At 52.0% G+C, this 22,504-nt stretch overlaps 1 protein-coding gene across 5 annotated transcripts in view; it reads right to left on the bottom strand.

The window, feature by feature from the left end:
• KIRREL3 (kirre like nephrin family adhesion molecule 3) overlaps nt 1-22,504 on the bottom strand; it is a 554,399-nt gene that overhangs the window by 40,286 nt on the left and 491,609 nt on the right. For all 5 annotated transcript variants that reach the window (XM_086678697.1, XM_086678698.1, XM_086678699.1 and 2 more), the window contains exon 6: nt 2,000-2,157. In XM_086678697.1, the coding sequence (XP_086534823.1) occupies nt 2,000-2,157 (158 nt within the window). The remainder of the gene's footprint in view (nt 1-1,999; nt 2,158-22,504) is intronic.

Raw genomic sequence — 22,504 nt, 5'->3', positions numbered from 1 at the left:
TCAGTCCTGCCTCATACCCTCCGCTGATGGTGAAAGCCTTGCTTCTATTTTCTTTTTAAAAGAAAATTTTTTTAATGTTTATTTATGTTTGAGAGAGAGAGACGGAGCTTGAGCGGGGCAGGGGCAGAGAGAGAGGGAGACACAGAATCCGAGGCAGGCTCCAGGCTCCAGGCTCCGAGCTGTCAGCACAGAGCCCCATGTGGGGCTCGAACTCACAAACCTCGAGATCATGACCTGAGCCGAAGTCGGACGCTTAACTGACTGGGCCACCCAGGCACCCCCTTGCTTATCTTTTTAAGACCCAGGGAGTGGAGCTGGTGGTTGGGTGGGAGTGGGGAACAGGTCGTATGCATCTCCCCACTTTCTGAGGCCAGGGAGAGCCACAGGGAGAGGAGAGACCTCTAGTTTCAGAGCCAGGGCTTGTTGGCTGGCCCTGGGGCCTGACACAACCTCTCAGCAGCCGCCCATCTGTCTGAGGCGGTATTGAGAGGAACACAGGAAGGAGTGAAGCCCCGGGCACCATGAGACTGTCCTTCCAGCCACTCACCAACTGAGAAGGGCAGTCACTTCTCTTGCCAGGCCTTGGTTTTCTACCTGCGGATCAAGGGAACTGGACCGGCCCTCCTCTACAGTCCTGTTCATCTTTAAAGGCTCTGTGGTATATAAATGCAGTCTAGGACGCTATTTACAATTTTACTTGACTGGAGTTTGGTGGAAGCTGCTTTAACATGTCCCTGGGATTTTATTTTTATTCAGGTAGGGGTGAGGCCGGCAGCTCAGGAGATGACTGCCATGAAGAAGGTAGTTTGTTCCTCACAGTTTCGCTTGCGGCTCCACGGAGGGCGGAAGGGTTGGTCAGGAGACAGAGGGAACGAGGGGAAAATACGGTGCAAGTCTTTATTGTAGTTTTGTGGGAAAGAATGGACAAGGCAGCGTGGGCAGCCGAAAGAGTTTAGGATTGGGTGGTCTGAACAATTTCCACAGGCTCTAGGCCCTAGGAGTGATCTTTAGTTACCCAGGATCCAGCCCTGAGGATTTAGGGTAGGAGGATTCGCACCTGGGACTGCCAGCCTGATAAAGGACGAGGTGTGGGTACGGATGCGGTATTGTTAGGTTGGCCCAGCAAAGGCCTGTTCTCAGCACCTTGGTTTGCTGTCTCCAGGAATTAGCTAACCCTGGGAGTGAAAGTCCCTCCTCATCTGCAAGGCTTTGAGATGTCAAAGCATCAAAAAATATAGAAAATAAAAAAACCTAACTAATACAGGGGTGAGTTCAGGGCATTTCCAATTCATGGCACTTCATGTGAATGACAGAAAGGCACCCCTGCAGGTAGGTAGAGCAGGGTGCAGGGCAAGGTAAGGGAGTATGGGCTGGATTCCAGCCTTCCCTGGCCCCTGAGTCAGGTGCATCTGGGGCCGGGGAGAACTTAACAGCCTTACCCAGTAGCCCTGGAAAGGTGGCCAGATTTAGCAAATAAAAATACAGGACACTCTGAATTGCATTAAATCTGAATTGCAGACACACAATGAATAATTGTTTTAGATTAGTATGGTGCATAATGATGCCCCATGTGATATTTGGGACATACTTATACTGAAATTCAAATGTAACTGGGTGTCCTGTATTTTATCTGGCAACCCCAGGCCCTGGCCACTTCTGCCCCTGAGTCTCCTCCTCCGACCATACTCTATTCGTAGGGTCTTGGCCGAGCCCAGTAATTACCCCAGGAAAGAAGAGAAGGCAGAGTTACACAGTCGGGGAAACAGAAAAGGTCAGATAAATAGAAACACAGCACGAGAGGGAAAAAGTGACACAGAGCGCGAGAGAAAAAGAAAGACACAGAGAGGTAGCAAAGAATGAGACAAAAAGCACACACAGAGGGAGCAGGAGCGATAGAGATGGGGAGTGGTGGCTCTCCCCACGCAGCCCCGCCCCACGCCCATGAGGCCCCGCCCCATCCCCACGAAGCCCCGCCCTTCCTCCTGCCCCCAGGCCTCACCTTGGAGTAGGTGGCCCCATTGATGACCTCTCCCTTCCGCAACCAGATGATGGAGGCCGCAGGCTTGGCGTTGTCTGCGTGGCAGGTGAGGTTGAGTGGGTCCCCCGCCCTCAGGCTGATCACAGGGCCCCCCAGGATGACCGGGTCATCGGGCGGCACTGCGGGGAGAGGAGCAGAGAGGTCAGGCTGAGGGCACCCTTGGCCTCCGGCAGGGCTGGCAGGCTCTGGGCTGGGCGGATTTTATGGAGCCGCCGACAAACAATAATTATACTTTAATAAAATGTATAATCCCCTTGTATTCTAACTATAATAGCAACAACAGCAGTAATCTCTGACATATGCACTGCATGTTTATTTGCAGACAATGTTCATGCCATCATCTCATCCGAAGCTCACGACGCGCCTGTGAGGGGACAGGGCAGGCATCATTAGCCTCGTTTCACAGATCGGGAAGCAAAGCGCCGCTGCCTAGATACTATCTGTACTTTCTTTCTTTTTAACTTCTCTCTCTCTCTCTCTCTCTTAAACAAAGCACTGGCACATCTGTTGTCTGATTTAATCCTTACAACAATCTTGCAAAGTAAACATTATTATTATCCCAATTACACGGATCCGGAAACCGAGGCCCAGCAGGATTAAATGACTTGCTCAAGGTCGCTCGGGGAATGAGCAGCATCAGCACCAGAGCCAGGGATGCCACCCGGGTCCTCTGACACCTGCAGCTCCCAGCCAGCCCCTTTCCTTGCAGGGGGGCAGGTGACAGGTGAGGGGACTCCTCGGAAGGCTGAGTCAGTGTTTCAGATGGCTGTGTGACCCCTGGCATCTCCTGAGTGCCGGATTCTTCCAGAGTGGCTCCAACTGCCTCATCCCAGAGTCGGGGATCTCTGCTGCCCACTTCTCCCGCTGCAGTTCATCACAGGGTGGCCGGAGACTTGTGGCTCTCGAGATGGGAGTGCCACAGGGAAAGGACATCCACGGCAGGGGCTGAGGCTCCCACCCTGCCCCGCTCAGGGCCCAGTGCCTGGTGGCATAAAGTCCATAAACATTTGCCCAAGTCCCTTGGAGTCACCCCTGTGATCCCCACGGTGACCATGGGATGTAGGATGGGCAGTTATGATGATAGATGACCATCACTTGGAGAGGAGGCCCAGAGAAGTTAAGTGACTGGCCTCAGGTTACAGAGCCTCTTCTTATGTTCATGCTTATGGACACAGGGAGGGTCTCAGGCCTCTGCAGCTTCCTGACTCTCCTCCCTGGACAAACCGCAGAAGGGGAAGGTCTCCCTGGAGACCACCTGATGAATCTCTGGTCTTCCTTCCCCAGGGAATGGCTGGGTGGGTCAGTGCCGGAGGCCTGGGGAGGGCTGAACCGCATGTTTGCTCGGTGAACGAATGAAGAGGAGACTGGGTGATGAGATGGGGTCCCAGCACAGAAGACCTTCTTTGCCCAGTTGCCAGGGAAAGTCTATCCTTCCACCCAGGTCCTGTGTAAGTTTCTGCACTATGGGCTCAGAGAAGACTGATGCAGCAGAACCAGAGAGCAGGGCCGGGCCAGTTCTGACCTAGCAGGCTGTGCTGTCCAGCCTCTGCCCCTCAGGGCACGTTCCCACAACCTGCCTGGCTTCCCTCCCCTGCCCGGGGCCTCCCCCCATCTGCCACTCTCCTGGTGCATCCAGTCTCCTCAGGAAAACTCCAGGTAAACACCCAAAGCTGCACACCTTCCACTAGTGGCCCTGCCCTGTTCCTTCCTGGCCTCGGAGGAGGCGCGGTTCATTACTATAGCGCAGTGTGTGCCAACCCCCAAGTTTCCATTTTCTGAGGAAAAACAAACCATCAGGGCTTACAAGACGCTATCATCAGCCCCAGAACTCCACCCGAGATCCTGGCCCAGGGAGGAAGTTGGCCTCATCCAACCCGGCCTGGCCTCCCCAGGGGGCTCGGGGCTTAGGCAGATGTTGGCTGTGGGCTGGATGATAAGGACAACCCCCCACCCCCTGCCCACCCCAAACTCCCTCATCAGTGCCAGAGGCCTCCTTGGTGCTGGTGTGGCCAGAGAGCAAAAGGGAGGCTGATGTGGGCTTTCCACAAATGGGGGGTGGGTGTGACAGTTGCCGATGAGGGGAATTTTGTCTCTATGCAACGGGCTGGGCGGGAGGGCTGGGCTGGGGCTTTCTTCTGTGGTGGAAGCTTTCTCTCCATTAGGTGCCCAGGATGGAGTGCTCTGGCTGAGCTTGGGGAGAGCCAGGGGAGATGGAAAGAACCATTGGCAGCTCTGGGAATAGAAGAAACACCTGGCCATCCTTGTCTCCGTGGGTTCCCCAGTGAAGAGCCAACTGGTGTGGTCTTGTGGCGAGTGCCCTAAATCAGAGGGTAAATTGGGGAAGCTTGTCCCTCCTGGTGGCTTTATTTCACCAGATACAACATATGAAAGGACAACAGGAGATCTGGAAAGTTCTCTGTGGCGCTGACATTTCTTGGGTCTGAGGCAGTGGTTCTCAACCTTGGTTGCATATCATAATCTTCCGGGGGCGGTTTTAAAAAGTCCTGTTGGCAGTCCCAATCTCTGGAGGTGGACCCTAAGCACCAGGAGGTTTTACAACTCCCCGGATGATTCTGGTGCGTGACCAAGTTTGAGAACCCACGGTCTCTGGGCCTTTGCTCAGGTGCACAGCACACTGTGATCACAGCATGGAGCCTGAGGAGGGCTTTCTCGAAACCCAATGCAGTGAGGGGCCAGGCTTCCTTCTTGCTGCCTACTGCTGTGTTCTGGAATATTGGATTAGAGGGCGTGCAGAGGAGGGGAGGGGGGAGGAGGACCCTGTTTTGTGAGTACCCAGGCGCGCGCACACACACGCACACTCACACACACGCACACACACACACCCCCAGCCGCAGAATGGGTCCTGATTATATCTTCCCAAATAAGTGGTTATCATGCGGTTATTCATGTAGCTATGCATTATTGATTGGCCTTCGCCTCGCTGCACACCAGATGGGGTAGGAGGGGGTGCGGATGGGGCTGGGGTGTGGGGGTGGGAGTGGGTGAGGAGGGAGGATGTTTGGGGGCCACGAGGCTGAATAGAAATCAACAGTCGTTCTTGGCAGCTGTTGCTTCGATGGAAGGGGGCGACTCATTACGTCTCCATTCAGGCCTGGGTCCTGGAGCTGGGACTGGGGCCCAGGCGGAGGGGTGGGTGGGGGGGGAAGGCGCCAGCCGCCCAAGCCTGGAGATGCATTATTCATACCTCGCCCTCACAGGATTGGTTATTATCCTGAACCACTATAGAGTTTGGTCTCCTAATTTTTAATCACAGGGAAGGTGGAAGCGTTAGCCTTTTGTGATTAATCCGGAGATAAAAATAGTTGACTGTTTTGGTGTTATGCTGGTTGTCAGTCAAGAAGAAACGCGTTAACTGTTGGGTGACTGAGGCCCGAGGAAGGCCCGAGTGCACCCCAAGCAGAGCCGGTCTCCAGAGCTGGATGTTGGCCCGAGGAGGGGCACAACCCTGCCTCAAGGGCTGGCTCCTGGGCGCTGCTTGTGGAAGGAACGGATCATGCCAATTCCAGCCTTACCACTGTAGGGCTGCTTGGCCCACGCACTTTGCTCTCCTAGAGTCCAGGGTTGGGGCAGGCGGCTTGGGGGGGGGGTGGTCTCCCCTCTTGCTCTGCCCTGCAAACTGTGCCACACATGTGGGTGGGCAACATGGGGCACCCGCGTCTCTCGCTGCGCGGAGGGGGCCCTTGAGGACTTTTCTCGGAGCTCTGCTGCAAAGGGCAAGAGGGCTTGTGTGGCAAGTTGTTGCAAGGAGACACGGCTGAGTTCCGCGATGACAGAGGAGGAAACTGAGGTCAGAGAGCACAAGTGCTGCCCAAAGTTATCGGTGAATGAGTGCAAAGAAGCATGGACTTGGGCTTGGGAAGTGCCTCTTGGCTCCACTAGCGAGGTGAAGCTTTGATCCGTTTTATATACCTGAGGCTCTTTATACCGTCTCAGGGAACAAGAGATTCTGTGCCTAAAAGCCACAGCTAAAAGCTGAGGAAGCACCAGCCAGCCCCACAACTAACTCTAAGAAGGGATCCTGCGATCAGAAGGCCTTGAGCTTCTGGACTAGAGCATAGGCTCCGGGTGACCATCTGGCTGTTCTTCCCACAGGCCACCAGCTGGACAGAGGGCAAAGTGGAGCTGGGGTCAGAGGGTTTCTGCCCTGTTCTGAAAGTGCTCACTGCCCCTGCCCAGTGACTATACAGCAAGAAGCTCATTTGACTCATTGGTCTTGGTTTGCTCAGTTGGCCAACCTTACCAGAACTGGCTAGGAAGATGCCCTTGGTGCCAGGCCAAGGGCAGCACCGTGGGCGTTTCCTCCCAAATCCAGTTGGTCACCTAAGTAGGCCCCTGACCACGCTTCTGGGATTCCTCAGAGGCTCCGTCAGCCCAGATGGGGCCTGTCAGCCGACAGAGGCCAGCAGCAGGGACACAGAGGGTTATTCTGCCCAGTGGTTGCTGGAGAAGGAAGAGTGGGAGGTCAGCCAGGCCACCTTCCTGCCCCCAACGGCATGGCAGAGCACCTTGCAGACGCTAAGCTAAGGAGGGCAGCTCTGGGTCTCGTTCAACTCACACACAGTGCATTCTCCACAAGTGTTCTATTAAAAACATGAATCCGGTTGTGTCCCTGCTCAGTTTCAAACCTGCCAGTGGCTCATACTTTACCTAGAACATAGTTTGAACTCCTCTCTGCTGCCTACAAGCACCTGCACCTTCAGCCCTGGGCTGCATCTGCGACTGACTTCCACCACCCCCTCACCCACTCTACCCTGCCCACCGCCTTCCTGTTTGCCGAACAAGCCAAGCTCACCCTTGGCCCGGGCCTTGCCCTTGCTCTTCTCTGGAATCTCTTTTCTGTATCCTTGTCTTGCTGGCTTCTTCCTGTCAGTGAGGACACAGCTTAAATGTCATCTCCTCAGGGGGGCCTGGCCACCCTGTACAATAGCCCCTCCATTATTCTCTGTTAGATCCCCCCACTTTATTTTCCTTATCGCCAGGTTCATTTATTATCTGTCTTCCCATATTACAAAGGAGGCTTCCTGACACCAAAGAAAGGCCTTATCTGTCCTGGTCATTGCAGTAATTCTGTGTCTGGATCAGTGCCTGGCATATAGTAGGAGCTCAAGAATTTGTTGAGTTAATAAACTGAAGATTGCTGGGTGGGAGGTCTGTCATGGGCATTGACTTTTGGGGTCAGCACTTTTTACACTCTGTGTGTGTGTATGGTGGGGTAGAGTTGGGGATGGTGGATGAGTGAGTGTTGGGGGGGGTGGGTAGCAAAAAGGGGGAGCCTGCTAGCCCTCCCTGGGACAGCAGTGCAGAAACTCTATGCTGCGACGCTGGGGGAATAGCTGCTTCCTGTCATTTCTGGAGAGGGCAGCGTGGGCTGGAATGGCTTGGGGGTGGGAGCGGGGGTGGTTCTCAGCCTGTTTCGAGGTAGCACCATGCCTTCTGGTGGAGGAGGGACACCAGCCCAATTTGGATCATAGGCTGGGGAGAAGGCTGTGGGCTAAGCATGGTGACAGATTAGAGACACTTGGCCGAGAGCAGGATGAGGTTTGCTGCTGACACTGCTGGTCTTTGTTTTTATTTTTATTTTTTAATTTTTTTTTTCAACGTTTATTTATTTTTGGGACAGAGAGAGACAGAGCATGAACGGGGGAGGGGCAGAGAGAGAGGGAGACACAGAATCGGAAACAGGCTCCAGGCTCCGAGCCATCAGCCCAGAGCCCGACGCGGGGCTCGAACTCCCGGACCGCGAGATCGTGACCTGGCTGAAGTCGGACGCTTAACCGACTGCGCCACCCAGGCGCCCCTCGTCTTTGTTTTTAGGCATTGGTGTTCAGCCCCAAGGGACCTGGGTGGGGTACGGCGTGGGCTTAGTTCATGCTGGGAGTGCCAGAGCTGACCCCACGGAGGGAGAATCCCCGGGCCCATCTCTTGTCTTTAGCTTCAGGCCTGTAGGCCAACCAGCGTTCAGCATTATTCCCTTCTACCTTCTGCCCTTTATCCTTCCCTTTCGTTCATTCAGCCTCTTCCATGTCACAATCTGAGTATAAGATGGTTGAGTAATACCAGACACAGCCTGCCCTCTTGACGCTGATGGGGAGACCTTTGTTACTCAAAGCGTGTGCCCAGGATGGTCCCGTAGCCGCTGCTTCACCTGGGAGCTTGTTAAGAAATGCAGATGTTTGGGCTGTACCAGGAGCTCTGGAATCACAACCAGCATTGCAAAAAGACCCCAGGGGTGCCTGGGCGGCTCAGTCGGTTAAGCGTCCGACTTCAGCTCAGGTCATGATCTCACGGTCCGTGAGTTCGAGCCCCGTGTCGGGCTCTGTGCTGACGGCTCGGAGCCTGGAGCCTGCTTAGGATTCTGTGTCTCCTCTCCCTCTGTGCCCCTCCCCTGCTCATGCTCTGTCTGTCTCTGTCTCTCAAAATGAGTAAACATTAAAAAAAATAAAAAAATAAAAAACCACCCCCAATAGTTTGTATGTACTTCAGTGTTTGAGGAGCACTGCCCTGGAGGGCCCCTAGAATAATTACAAACTGATGAGAGTGCTTTGAAGCAAGAGCTCATTGGACAATGAGAGCACATAGGGGGCCGTTCTCCCTTTGTTAGTGCCCTACTGCCTCCAAGACTTCCTGGCACTTAAGTCAGAGAGAGGGTATACGCTGCTTGCTGGATCCTGGGTTTGAAGTCACAGCCCAGCGTGAGCATGTTTCAAAACAATTTCCTCTGCCCAGGGCATCTCTTGAACTTGGAATGCTAGAGTTCTCATTCCCTGTCTTCTCCTGGGTCACTGTGACCCAGCCTTCAAGGCGTAGCTAAGGGCTTTCCCAGTCCCTGAGGTCTTTCTGGAATCTTTGGCCAGGGCTGGCCCAAATGACTTTTGTCTGTGATCCCAAAGGATCCTGGGCATTCTTCTATCTCGGTAGCTAACCTGGTCTATGGACGTGATCTGCACGTGTTAGTCTCTCCCCTAGACTGCAACCTCGTTCATCCTGGATCCTCTCCACCTGGCATAGCGTCCGCCTCTCGGGATACCCCATATATGTTTGCTGAGCCGGACCTGGCTTGAGTCCATTACTTTACGAGCTGTATGATTGTGGGCAAGTTACATAATCTGACAACCCTCACCCTCTTATCGGAAAGTGGGGTAATAAAGATACCTGCAGGATTATTATGAAGATTACTTTTATGATAGGGAGACGTCCGAGACAGCTGTGTAAAGGCTTATGCAAATACTGGTTATTATGTCCAATATTTTAAGAATAATATCTAGTTTTGGTGCTATGTGAAAGACACTGTGCCAAGGGCCCTCTTGTTTTATCCTCATTATCCTTGCAAATAGGTACTAACTGGGATCTCCATAGTGTCGAGGAGGATACACGCTCAGAGAGGGCAAATCACCTGGCGAAGATAACACAGCAGATCAGCGGTATGGTTGGAATTTAGATCCAGGTTTGTTTGACCCTGTAATATTTTCTGCTAGAGTCAGAGCCACCCACAGACCTGCCCGTAAAGCTGTGGAAGCCCTTCCCAGGCCTTCCCACCAACCCTCCTGCCCTCATCACGATCACTCATGATGGCATATCCCCATTCGGATGCCCGACAGGCTCTGCCTATGCCTGTGAGCTCCCCTCCACAACCCGACTTCAGAGGGCTCTAGGAAGCATAGGCCTGGCTTGCAGCTGGTGCTTGAGAGATGTTGACTAAGGGAGTGGATGAGTGATTTTTGCTGTTCGGATCCGCCCACTGCTTGCTTTTGTCATTCTGCCCTGTTGTCAGGTTCTGGGCCATGGGTAACCCCAGCCTCCGGTTTCCTCCCTCCCGTGGATGCGCCACCTAATGGCCAAAGTACAGAACTACAGACCGTCAAGACAGGACAGGGAATGTGCCTGTATTTGCAGAACTGCTTCTCAGGGCAGGTTCAACATTCACTCGGAAAATTTGGATTGAGCACCCACTATGTGCCAGGCCTGGTTTGAAGCTCTGGGGATGCAGAGCTCCTGCCCTAGCGGGGTTTACATTCTACTGGGAGAGACAGACAGCAAACGAATAAACACACAGTGCAATGTTGAGTTGATATAATACAATGCTATTAAGTACTAAGAAGAAAATAAGATCAGATAGGGAATAACTAGATTCTGAGTTGGCTCCAGGATTCTCTCCTGGTCTTCTCCTGTCCTTCCTGGATGTGACTTTCTGTCTTCTTCCCACCCTTAACTGTTGGTCTTGCCCACGGTTTGCCCTTGCCTGGCCTGTGTCATTCTACACACGGTCTATGGAGAAGCACATTGCTTTCCTGCAGACTCGGCCAACATCTGTGTGCAGATAAATCCCAAACACGCATGTTCCGCGTTTTGGGGAATGGCACCATCATTGAATTAGCAAAGCCACAAATCTGAGAATCTTTCTGGATTGTACTCTCCTTCATCCTGTATGGCTAACCATCCTGGATAATTCTTTGAAATACCTTTCAAATTTGTTTTTCCCTGTCCATTCTGGACAGTCTTCCTGGCTAGGCCCTCAGCATTTCTTGCTTAGATTATAATACCTAACCCCCTCTCCCCCAGCTGCACACTGTCCCAGAGTGATCTTTACAAATGTCTGGTTATCCATCCATTCTCTTACCATTTGCTGAATATCTAGCATTCCTTTGTTTAAAATCATTCAAAGTCCCCCCCCCCCCCCCCGCCATCTGGATAAAGTCTGAACTTTTAGGCTCCTTCCAACCTCTCCAGCCTCATTTTCACCCCTTTTAAACTCAAATTCCTTTTTTGGATGAGAATGATCTGCAATTCTTGGAATAAGTCACTCTTCCACAATTGTCCCTCTCCCTTTGTTGGGCTAACTTGAAGGTCAAGCAGTGTGGGTTCAAATCCTGGGTCCTTTATTTATTAAAATTTTTTTAATGTTTATTTATTTTTGAGAGACAGAGAGAGACAAAGAATGAGCAGGGGAGGGACAGAGAGAGAGAGGGAGACACAGAATCCGAAGCAGGCTCTGGGCTCTGAGCTGTCAGCACAGAGCCCGGCGCAGAGCTCAAACTCACAACTGTGAGATTATGACCTGAGCTGAAGTTGGACGCTCAACCGACTGAGCCACCCAGGTGCCCCCTGAGTCCTTTACTTATTAGCTTGTGGTCATGGGCAAGTTGCTTAGCCTCTCTGTGCCTCAGTGTCCTTTTCTGTAGAGTTGGGAATATGACAAAACCAGGATTGCTGTGTAGTTGCCAGGATCAAGTGACCTCCAGTGTGGGAGAGCCCTTTGCCAGTGGTCCGACCTTGTACAGATGTGGCAATGTAATTGGTTCTCCAAGCAGAAGGCGCTCATTCCCTTGAAAGATGATGGGCGAGGTGCCTGGGGCTTAGAAGTCTGATGCTCTGTCTCTTTGGGAAAGTAGAGGTCACTCTCCTTTTCTGCTGCCCTGTCCTCAGCAGGCATTGGGTGAAGACCCGGATGCCCACCCCCATGGGGTAACCCCATACTGCTCTGCCTGGCTTGGCTTCTCCTTCCTAAAGCACCCCTACATTCTGTGCCCATGAAGGTGAAGCCATTACTGCTAGTTGGCTACAAAGGTGTGTATGAGCCCAGCTGACTCCATGTGGAGGAGAGATGGGCCATCTCAGCTGAGCTCAGCCACATTGCAGACTCACTAAATCCTGGAGTTGGGAGGGGGGTTGTTACACAGCAGAAGCTGACTGATATACTTAGTAGTGACCTACCATCCGGTTTGCTCCTGCAAGACTGTCCGAATCTCTGCGCTCCTGTAGTAATCTCAGAACTGGGCCCTCATCACTGACTCTCTCCACTCCGCTCCTTTTCACCTCCGTTTACAGCCAGGTAACTCTTCTGGAAGCCCAGTCTCTACTACTCACAAGGTCCACTGGCTCCCCAACGCTCCAGGATCAAAACCAATTCCTCAGCATGGAACATATTCAAGGTTCTCTACAGTTAGGCCTTGTCTCTCCAGCTCTTTCTCTCATGCTTTAGCTGGACTCATTGTTTACCCCTCTGCAGGGACAGCCTGCCCTTTTAGAATGACATGCTTTTGTTTGTGAAGTTGTCTCTTCCGGAAATGTCCTCACTCTGAGTCTCAACTGGCTGGAATCCCAGCCTCTCTCCAGTCAGCTCAAAGCCTACCTTTGCCTTGTTAACTCTTGGTCATTCTTTAAGTCTCAGGTTATTGTCACATCCTCTAAGAAGTCCCCTCTTGATCTTAGTCCCTGCCTCTCACTGTCCTAAGGCCAGATGCCACCTCCGTGAACCAGGGCTGTCGGCTGCCCCGATAGCTGTGAGGTTCTCGAGGCCCAGTCCTTGCCGGGTTCTTTTTCCCCACCCCAGTGTTGAGTATCCAGCCCACAGTGAGAGCTTAGTCAATATTTGTTGACTGGTGCCTCGCCTGCCCCAGGGGTGTTGAAGCAAACTTTTCCTTCTTCCCTAACCCGGTGCTTGTAACTTTTACACTGGCGCTCACCACAACCTGCATTTATTTGTGGACCAGTTTCAGGTTCCCTACTGCTCCAGGGTAGGAGTCTTGATGCCTTTTGCATTTCCCCCACCACCTAGCACATTACCTTGGACACCGTCATAAGAAAACAATAAAAATAATGAGTAATTGTTACGTGGATTGATCTAGTTACCATACTTGCAGAACTTACAGGACTTCGAGAACTGTTCTCGTACTTTGAAGGTAATCATTCAATCCTTGCAACAGCCCCGTATAAGGCAGATACAGTCATGCATATTTGAGAAATGTGGAAACCGAGGCACTAGCTCATCTCGGAGGTCCCCTGACTCCAGTGACCTGCAAAGGTTCAGGATGTTGGGAGGCCCACCTCTCCCTTGGAGCTCCGGATGTGCAGGGGCTAAGACGGCAGGCAGAGCGCCTGGCTCGGCTCCTGGCTCCCAGCTCGTGGCTGCATGACTGGGGGCGAATCACTGAATTCTCTGTGCAAGATAATCTCTATGTCATAGATACGATAGTATCTGTTTCATTGGGCTGTTGTGCAGATTGAATGAGTTACTGCGAGTGCCTTGTTTCAGAGCTTGGCACCGTAGTAAGAACTCTGTACATGCTAGCTCTTGATATCACTGTGTGTTCAATAAGGAACTCACATGGAAACAGAGAGCAGAGTATTGTACGTGAAATAGCTTGTTTTAGTCCCTCGTTCTGCACTTGTTCCGTGCCCCCAGCCTCAGCCTTCCTGGATGTCATGGTCAGCACCTTGCCTCTTAGCAAAATGAGGAGGAGGTTAGAGGCCAAAAGGCAGCACAGAGACAGAGATGGGATGGGCAGGGGACCCTCCAGGGAGGAGGGGGCCACGGTGGTGGGGTGGGGGCAGGGGAGGCAGAGGTTGGCAGATGCCACGTCAGACAGACAAAGTCACGTGTTTCTCCCCCTCAAATTAGGAAGGGCGAGCCTTCTGTTTATTTCGAATTAAACCCTGAAAGAAGGTCTGAGCCATCTCATCAGTGAGGCGCTGTTTGCAAGGAGACGGATGATTCATTAATACTGAGCAGAAAAAGAAGCCACAGGATGTATGCAGAGCAGAGGGAGGGAAGACTGTGGTGGGGAGGGGGAGGGCAGCAGACGGCAGGCTCCACGCAAACAGAAGGGCGTATGCGTTCATGTGTGTGTGTGTGTGTGTGTGTGTGTGTGTGTGTGCGCGCCCGTGTGCGTGCATGTCCATGGGAGCACCTCGCACTGGTGGGTGATGTGTGACCAGTGAGTGGAAGCTGGGGAGCGTGGGAAGCTTGAAGTAGCCCCTGTGGCGGCCAGAGGGAGAAGTCACCAGGGAAAGGGCGTCCCGTGAGAGCAGCCGCAGAAGGAACAGTGTGCCGTGGGGGAGCATATTGGGACCGCGGGCACAGGCAGGGGCAGGAGGGGAAGGCAAGCCGAGGGCGTGGGTGTCCTCCTTGGGCCACCTGGGATGGGGGCTGTCCTGCCAAGGAAGGGACCTGCTCCTTCCCCAGCTCGGCTCCTGTGCAGATGGCCACAGGGCAACGCGAGCGCGCTTCTCGACGTTGTTCACAGGAAACACGGGCACGAGGCTGCCTCGTGGTGTCCATCAAAGCTCTCCAGCGAGTTCTGACCTTGACTTGATTTTGGAGCTCACCTGGTCAACACGGATGGGTCTGGGGGAGAAACCTATCATGGTGGCAGGGGCTGCTGTTTACAGATTTAAATCTCACGGTGGCCTCTTGCTGTGGGCCCTCGAGTCCTTATTGTACAGATGGGGAAACTGAGGCATCGAGGCCCATGCACTTGCGGCAAGTTACACAACTCACAACTGGGGGAACCAGGAATCCGGCTCGGGCCCCTGTGAGGCTGGCGGCCCACTCCTAACCTCAGTGCTGTGTGGCTGCTTACGTACGAGAAATCGTCTCTGTGCCCTCGGTTGCTTTCACAGCTTCAAGGCAGCCATCCTGCCCCAGCAAAAGGCTGGTGGGACTCAGGTCCCATAAATAGAAAGCAGAACCGATATGGCTGGTTGTGCTACGGGTTCCCATCTGGCAAGTCAGCCTCCTCAAGTTGCTGTGTGGCTTTCGCTAGGGAGGGAAATGCAGCCAGGAGGAAACCTTCTCTACCCGTACCAGGAGCCTCAGAAGGAATTACAGACATAAAGGGGTGCAGGAGAAAGGGTCACCTCATTAAGGGATTTACAAAACCAACATAAGAAATTCCAATAATTGGCTTTCAAAACGAGGGCTTCGGAAGGCTGCTTTTGCATTATGAAAATGTGCCTATGTTCCCTGTCACCGTTGGCTGGAGCAGCGAGGGGGAGGCGGCGGGGGGAGGGAGGGGGTGGGAAGAGGAGAGGCGAAGTGACAGGGACAGAGAAGTCCAGGGAGGGGGACAAATAGGGAAAGACAGGCAAAGAGCAAAAGAGACAGAGTGGAGACGTGCAAGCCACCTGCTCAGGAAGGAGATAAATGTGAGGAGAGAAAATACACTGTCCCTTGCAACAGAGGACCGTGAAACCAGATGGCCGCGTGCCAAGTCAGGAGAAAAGCGAAGTGCTTTCTCCAGGCCTCTTGCCACAGAAATTCATTTCAGGGAATCCCAGAAAACCACTAAGTGTACCTTTCAACTTTATGCAAATTTACCAAATCCACGATGTGCCAGAATACTCAAGGAAAAAGTCAAAGTCTTTTTCTGATCTGAGCCTGTTTTTGAAAAGGTACGTGCCTCTAAATCTGAAAAAGGGCCACGCTTCTGGAATTCATTATATATAAAAAAAAGTGTCTTAATGCTCATCTGTAGTTTAGCATCATAGATATTTTTGAAATCTCCTATCTTTCTCATTTTTCACGGAGAAGAGACCACACTTCTCCTCAGGAGCTAGAGAGTGCTGGCATTTCATATTCTGTACAGAGGGTACATTTTACGGGTGACTGTGCCCTCATCACACTTGATGCCAGTGGAAGGCATCTAGAGTCTGTTGCCTCTTCGCAATTCCGGGGCATCCCTGGGAGAAATCCGGTTACGTCCAGCCTGTGGAGGGCTCGGGTGGGATTGTTGCCGGTTGGGCTCCTGCAAGCCGACTCTGAGATAGAGAGCTGCAGAAGCCTAGTGTGGAGGCCTCTCCGGACCACCCCGACAGGAGCAAAGAAAGCAAGATTGGACAGGGCGGCCACCTGAACTCTGATGGCAGCACCATGACGGTCTGAGCAGATCCTACAGGAGCTGTGAATCTGGGACGGACCTTAGGGTCATCCCACTCCGGGGCACGGGGCTGGCCTTCTACTCTGTGGGGGCCTGTCATTGGAAGGGGGCTTCCTCCCTTTAGCCACAGGTAGTCCCCAGAGAGGGACTCAGCAGATGTGGCCATCTCTGACACACTGGCAGCTAGGGAATGAGTCTGTCTGTCCTCCTGTCCTGAAGAGGGAAGAGGAATCTTGCTGGTACGTCATGGCATCCAGTGCAGGGGTGGGACCCGTAAGAGGTGGGGGGTAAGGCCTCTTCTCTGAGTGTCCCCTTTTTCTCATCACTGTTGAGGTGGGGGTGGGGTGGTGTTGGCACCAGAGTGCTCTGTATCAGAAGACGTCCCCTCAGGGGCAGAGCTTGGGTAGTTGGCAAGGAGGAGATGATGATCGCTACTGTGGGGTGTGGTCCTGCCACTAGGGTGGGGAAGGACTTCCCATCTGACTCTGGTTATCCCCACAGCTAGTGTTTGGGGCCACCCGGCCCTTGCATCTAAAGCCCCAGGGGAGCAATGTATGTGGGGTAAGGAAAGAGCAGCCTTCGCTCTCAGACAGAGCTGGGAACTGTGTTACACGGTGACCTTGGACAAGTTTCTAAACCTTCCCGAGCTTCAGTTTCCTCATCTGTAAAGTGGAGCTAAACAGGCCTCGCACGGCGCAGGACCAAATGAGGGAATGTAGGAACCGTGTGGGGATGTAGCAGGCGTTCGGCGGTGGTGGTGGTGAGGGGTAGCCGTGAGCCAGGTCTGCGCTAAGGTGACCCGTGCCTTCCCACAGGTCAAGGCAGGGTGTCAAGAAAGCTCAATCAAATGTATAGTTTGCAAATGCGTTCTCCCATCCTACGGGTGGCCTTTTCGTGGTGTTGATGGTTTCCTTTGCTGTGAAGGAGTATTTTAGTTTGATGTGGCCCCCACTTGTGGAATTTTGCTCTTGTTCCTTGTGCTTTTGGTATTATATCCAGGAAATCGCTGCCAAGGCCATGCTGAGGATGGCTCCGTGTGTTTTCTTCTAGGAGTTTTAGGAAAAGTTTCAAGTCTTGTGTTTCAGTATTTGGTCCACTTTGAGTTCATTTTTGTGAGTGGTGTAAATGCGGGTCCAATTTCATTTTCCTGCCCGTGTGTATCCATTCTTCCCAGCACCATTTACGGAAGAGAATGTCCTTTCGTACATTCTCTTCCAAGAGGTTCCTTGGCTCCCCATAAAGTGTTAGTTGACCATATAGGCGTGGGTTTATTTCTGGGCACTCTATTCTGTTCCACTGATCTGGGTGTCTGTTTTGATAGCAGGACTATACTGTTTTGATTACTATAGCTCTGGAGGATAATTTGAAATCAAGAAGTGTGATGTCTCCGGCTTTCTTCTTCTTTCTCAGGATGGCTTTGGCTATCTGGGGTCTTTTATGGTTCCATGTAAATATTAGGATTTCCTTCCTTCTTACGGCTGAGCAATATTCCATTGTATGTACAGACCACCTTTTCTTTATCCATTCATCCTTTGGCAGACAGGTTGTTTCCATATCTTGGTTATGGTGAATAATGCTGCAATGAACAGGAGAGTGAAGATATCTCTGCGAGATCCCGATTTCAATTCCTTTGGATATATACCCAGAAGTGGAATGACAGGATCATACGGCAGTTCTGTTTTTAATTTTTTGAGGGACCTCCATACAGTTTTCCACAGTGGCTGCACCAATTTACATTCCCCAAAGTAGTGCCGGAGGGTTCCTTTCTCCACATCCTCCCCAGTACTTGTCATCTCTTGTCTTTGGGATGGCAGCCATTCTAATTGGTAGGAGACGATAGCTCATGAGGGTCTTGATTTGCATTTGTCTTGATGATTAGTGATGTTGAGCACCTTTTCATATGCCCATTGGCCACTCGTATGTCTGTCTTCTTTAGAAAGCTGTCTATTCAGGTCTTCTGCCCATTTAAAAATTGTGGGTTTTTTTTCCTATTGAGTTGTATGAATTCCTCATATGTGTTGGATGTGGAGAAAGAAGGTATATATAACGGAATACTATTCAGCCACGAGAAGGAAGGAGATCCTGCCATTTTTGACAGGATGAAACTGGAGAGTATAATGCTATAGTGAAATAAGTCAGACAAAGAAAGACAAATACCATATGATCTCACTTATATGTGAAATCGACAACAACCTAACTCAGAGAAACAGACAGCAGAGCAACTGTTACCAGGCATTAGGGGGGGTGGGAAATGGGAGCGATATTGGTCAAAGGGTATGAACTTCCACTTATTTTTTTATTAAAATTTTTTTAAGTTTATTTTTGAGACACAGAGAGAGCGAATGGGGGAGGGGCAGAGAGAGAGGGAGACACAGAATCCCAGCAGGCTCTGCACCGCCAGCATGGAACGTGATGTGGGGCTCGAACTCACAAACTGCAAGATCATGACCCAAACCGAAACCAAGGGTCCGAGGCTTAACCGAGTCATCCATGTGCCCCTGAACTTCCAGTTATTAACAAGTTCTGGGGATCTCATGTACAGCATGGGGATTATGACTAATACTACTATATTATATATTTGAATGTTGCTGAGAGAAAAGATCTTATATATTCTCACCACAAAAGGGAAAAGGTAATTATGTGATTGGACGGAGGTGTTAGCTAATGTAATGGTAGTATCATTTCATAATAATGCTTAATGCGTCAAACTAACATTGTATACCTTAAACTTACACAGTATTATGTCAATTATAGCTCAATAAAGCTGGGGGAAAAAAGCTCAAGTCAGACGCTAATGTGCAATGTAGGAGAAACAACACAGAAAGTGCGCCAGTGTCTCATGCTGACAGCAGCCATGAATGATCTTATCAGATCTGCCCAAGAGTGCCATACGGGACAGGTTAAGTTGTGACAGGTGCAGAACTGGGGGGTGGGGTGGGGGGGGGGGAGTGGCCCGGACTGGAGAAGGATGCTCCTCGGATTTTTCTCGTCTTTTTACTAACTTCCCACTTAACAATACAGATGGTGACGACGCTCCTGGGGGCGAGCCACTGTGCCAGGTTCTCCCCCCCACAATTAATCCACTGTGTAGTCACCCTCCTGTCTCCAGAGGCCGCTCTGTCTGCCTGGAATGCCTGTCCCTTCCTTTCTGACTTGTGGACGCCTATGTGACCTTCAGGTTCTGCTGAAACGCCACCTCCGGACTCCGCTGGACAATGACTGAACATCTGTAGGGCAGGGGCCAGTTTTGTCTCTGTGGGTCCCGCTGTCCAGCACAGTACCTCTGCCAGAGCTGTGGGGCTGAGCTCAGGGCGAGACTCCGCTTCAGTCCTGCAGAGTTTGTGGGTGGCTGGGTGGAGGTGCCTAGCTGGGGGTCACTTCTTGAGGGAAGCAGCCCTGTCATGTTCCTCCTTGTCTCTCCTGTCCCGGCTGAGAGCTTGCCTAGAGCTGGTGCTCAACAGATGAGCACTGAATAAATGAGAGAAGAGTAAAAAGAAATGCCTGTGTGAAGGGGGCTACGGACAGGAAAAACTAGGCTTCCAGATGGGGATACTTTGAGAGGGGGTAGATCTAGAAAACACTAATAAACACCGAGACATATTGAGTACCTACTATGTTCCAGAAGGGCCCATATGGTCCTACTGGCATTCCATGTTGGGGAGATACTGGGATTTGGGGCTTTATAAGGACATTGTTTGGAGATAGTTATAGGCTTTTGTTTTTTAATTTTTTTTAATGTTTATTTTTGAAGGAGAGAGAGACAGAGCATGAGAGGGGGAGGGGCAAAGAGAGAGGGAGACACAGAATCCGAAGCAGGCTCCAGGCTCTGAACCATCAGCACAGAGCCCGATGCGGGGCTAGAACCCACGAACTGTGAGATCATGACCTGGGCTGAAGTCGGATGCTCAACCAACTGAGCCACCCAGGCGCCCCTAGAGGCATTTGAATCACTGACTTTGGGACCCAGGACAGCTGGTGTCTCTTGGCTTTCCTGAGCCTTCGGACCAGTCTTTTACCCTCTGTGTTCCCCACTGTCCATCTGCCACCACCCCTTTCTCCGGGACCCATTGGCTAGGCTGGTGACACTTGGATTCTTAATCACCTCCCTTCCCTTCTCTCCTCCAAGGCTTCCCTTTCCCTTTGATTAGCACTTGACTCGCTGTAGAAAGTTGTCTCTGCACAGTGGATGCTCTATATAAAGAGACAGGGCAGCGCTGAGTTGCTGTGAGTGTCCTGGGATCAGCCCAAGTCAGAAAATATGGGTCTCAGCTCACATCTGTATCACTGTCATGGTGATACATGGTAGTCTGGGGGTGTCAGAGCTGTATGTATTGGTCCAAATGCAAATGGGTCATTCAGGACGAGTCCATTAGCTGCTCTGAGGAGTGGATGGGGTGAGCTCTTCATTGCTCGTTTGAGGTGAAATGTATTGGATGTGTCTTCAAGCCAGTCAGCTCCCCGTGATGGGCACTAATGTTGGTGGCCAGAGGCACGGATTATCCAAATCTGGTCTGTAATTGAAAATATCATTTGCATTTGACTTTGGAACGCACTGTGTGAGAGCATGTGTGCGCTGGGGCGGGGGGAGGGGAGGAAAGGCAGCTGTACTTTCTGGTATGTTTATTTCAGACTCCCGTTAGGGTTAATTTGCATTTACTGGACACGATCACTGGGAGAGGGCGGCAGAGTTTACTCTGCATGAGGCATTCCTCAGCCTGCACTTGTTCACACGGCAGGCCACCGGGTCCCACAGGTACTCAGAGTTCCTGAGGACTAACATGCTGTCTCCGTGAGCATGCCATCAGGCCAGGGACGCAGTGCTGTGTTTTGAGGCAGATCTGGGGCTGCTTTGTGGCCTCCCCTGTTACTAGCTGTGTGGCCTTGGGGCACTTAATTAGTTCTCCGAGCCTGTGTCTCCATCATAAAACAGAAGAGGTAATACTACCTACTCTGAATGGTCGGTGGGCTGGTTCTATGAAGTGGAATTCTATGAGCCCTTTCTTCTCTCTTCTCCAACCTCATCTCCCAAAGAATGGTTCTGCCTCCTCCATCCCCTGCCGGATGGTAGTCTGGGGGTCCGAGAGGCCAAGCAAAGTCCGGAACAGTCCTCGTGGCCAGGCAGGGAGACCTCTGGAGTCAGAGGGTGGGCGGAGATGGTCATTTGCTCTTAGGGAAGCAGGGGGTCATTCACAGCCCCCCTTCCCAGGGAGGGGTTTTAGAGAGAAGGAGGGGATGGTCTTTCCTTGCAGAACGGGGATGGGGCTCTGTCTGGATTTTGTGTCCACTCTGTGGTGAAAAGGAGGCCGAAGTGCAGAGAAAGGAGGGCTTCAGATCATCGTGAAGCTGGAGTCCCAAAGATGAGACTTGAGTCTCAGGAACACTGCCTTCTAGCTGCATTTACCTGGGCAAGTCTCATCTCTCCAGTCCTCAGTGTTCACAACTGTAAAGTGGGCACAACGGCAAATATTGTCAGAGGGTCCTGAAGGCCAAGAGAAGATGAGCGAACTTGTGAACACAGAACTCGGGTGCAGACTTCCAGAACTATGGCCAGGGCTGAGGAAGGGGTGCTGCTGTGGAACTGCTTACATGTGGGTGAGGGGGGCACTTTTTCACTTCTCCCATTGCTCTATGGGGGAAAAGAAAGCCCTCTCTTCCTGAGAGGCTGGCTGAGAACGAACCCAAGGCCACAGGAGTCTGGCTCAAGGCTGCCACATGGCTTCCTGCTCTGCTCGGGGCTCAGCTGTTTGGCTCCTGCGTTTGCCTCTCCAGTCAAGGTCTGCGGCAGGTAAGGAGGCCGTATCAGGAGCACCTGCTTACATCCATCCCCAGAGCAAAGACCCAGGTGTGTGAGCATGGGCCGCACGGAGACGGTCAGGGCGGAAGGCCCTCAGAGCCGTTCTGATCCCATACACTTCCCTTATTTGACGGAGGAGAGAGCTGGCCCGGAGACGGTGGGTGACGTGCCCCAGGCGAAACAGCAAGTTATCACCTCTCTGGTGATAGAGAGGTGCGGCACAGATTTGTTTTTTCAGAAAGGATGATTTCAGAATCCAGACTTTAGTTTCTTGTCTTCAATGAGCCAGCCTGCCTTGCTTGCCTGTTTCCTCAGGACTTATACAGTACAAGGATAATTTACAGATGGAGATCCAGCAGCAGAGGGCACTGATACGTGGAGAAGGGTCAGTAGACAGTCTCCTTCTGCGCTGAAAGGGGAAGATGGGCTCAAGTTGCAGCACGAGGGATGGAGGTTAGACGTCAGGAAGAACTGTCGTTAGAGACGCAGCTAGGGGAGAGATGTCCTGTCTCTTTTTTCCAAAGTCCCCTGGCCCCCAGGTCAGAGATGAGTTGAGTGCGATGTACAGACATGACCCTGGGGCAGGAGGTGACCCTGAGGCAGGGGGATGGACCTGATGGCTTCTCAAAGCCCATCTCAACTCATGTCCACTTACACACTTGCTCATTAGCTTTCCTGCAGTTTCTTCCGTGCTCCCAATTAGCCTCTGTCTATCCAATTCTCTGAGAGGTGTTTCTACTCGCAGGGGAGGGGAGAAGAGTGCAGGGGCCGGGGCGCAGGGGAGGGCGAGCCTACTGACTTCCCGTCAGACAACATGCCTCTGCTCCTAGCCGGCTCCTGCTGTTGGAGGGAAACAATCACTGTGCAATTTTTACAGCTTCCGACCAAACTTTGATCATTTAACTCTGAAAGGGCCTTTTCTTGCGAATGGTTCATGCCTCGACAGTCATTAATGGTGAAATACCAAGATGCCGAAGCGGGGCTTGGCGGTAGGCT

The sequence above is a fragment of the Puma concolor genome, chromosome D1 (assembly GCF_028749965.1).
Source record: "Puma concolor isolate L17-30 chromosome D1, mPumCon1.1.hap2, whole genome shotgun sequence".
Taxonomy (NCBI): domain Eukaryota; kingdom Metazoa; phylum Chordata; class Mammalia; order Carnivora; family Felidae; genus Puma; species Puma concolor.
This window is presented reverse-complemented; position numbering and strand designations above follow the sequence as displayed.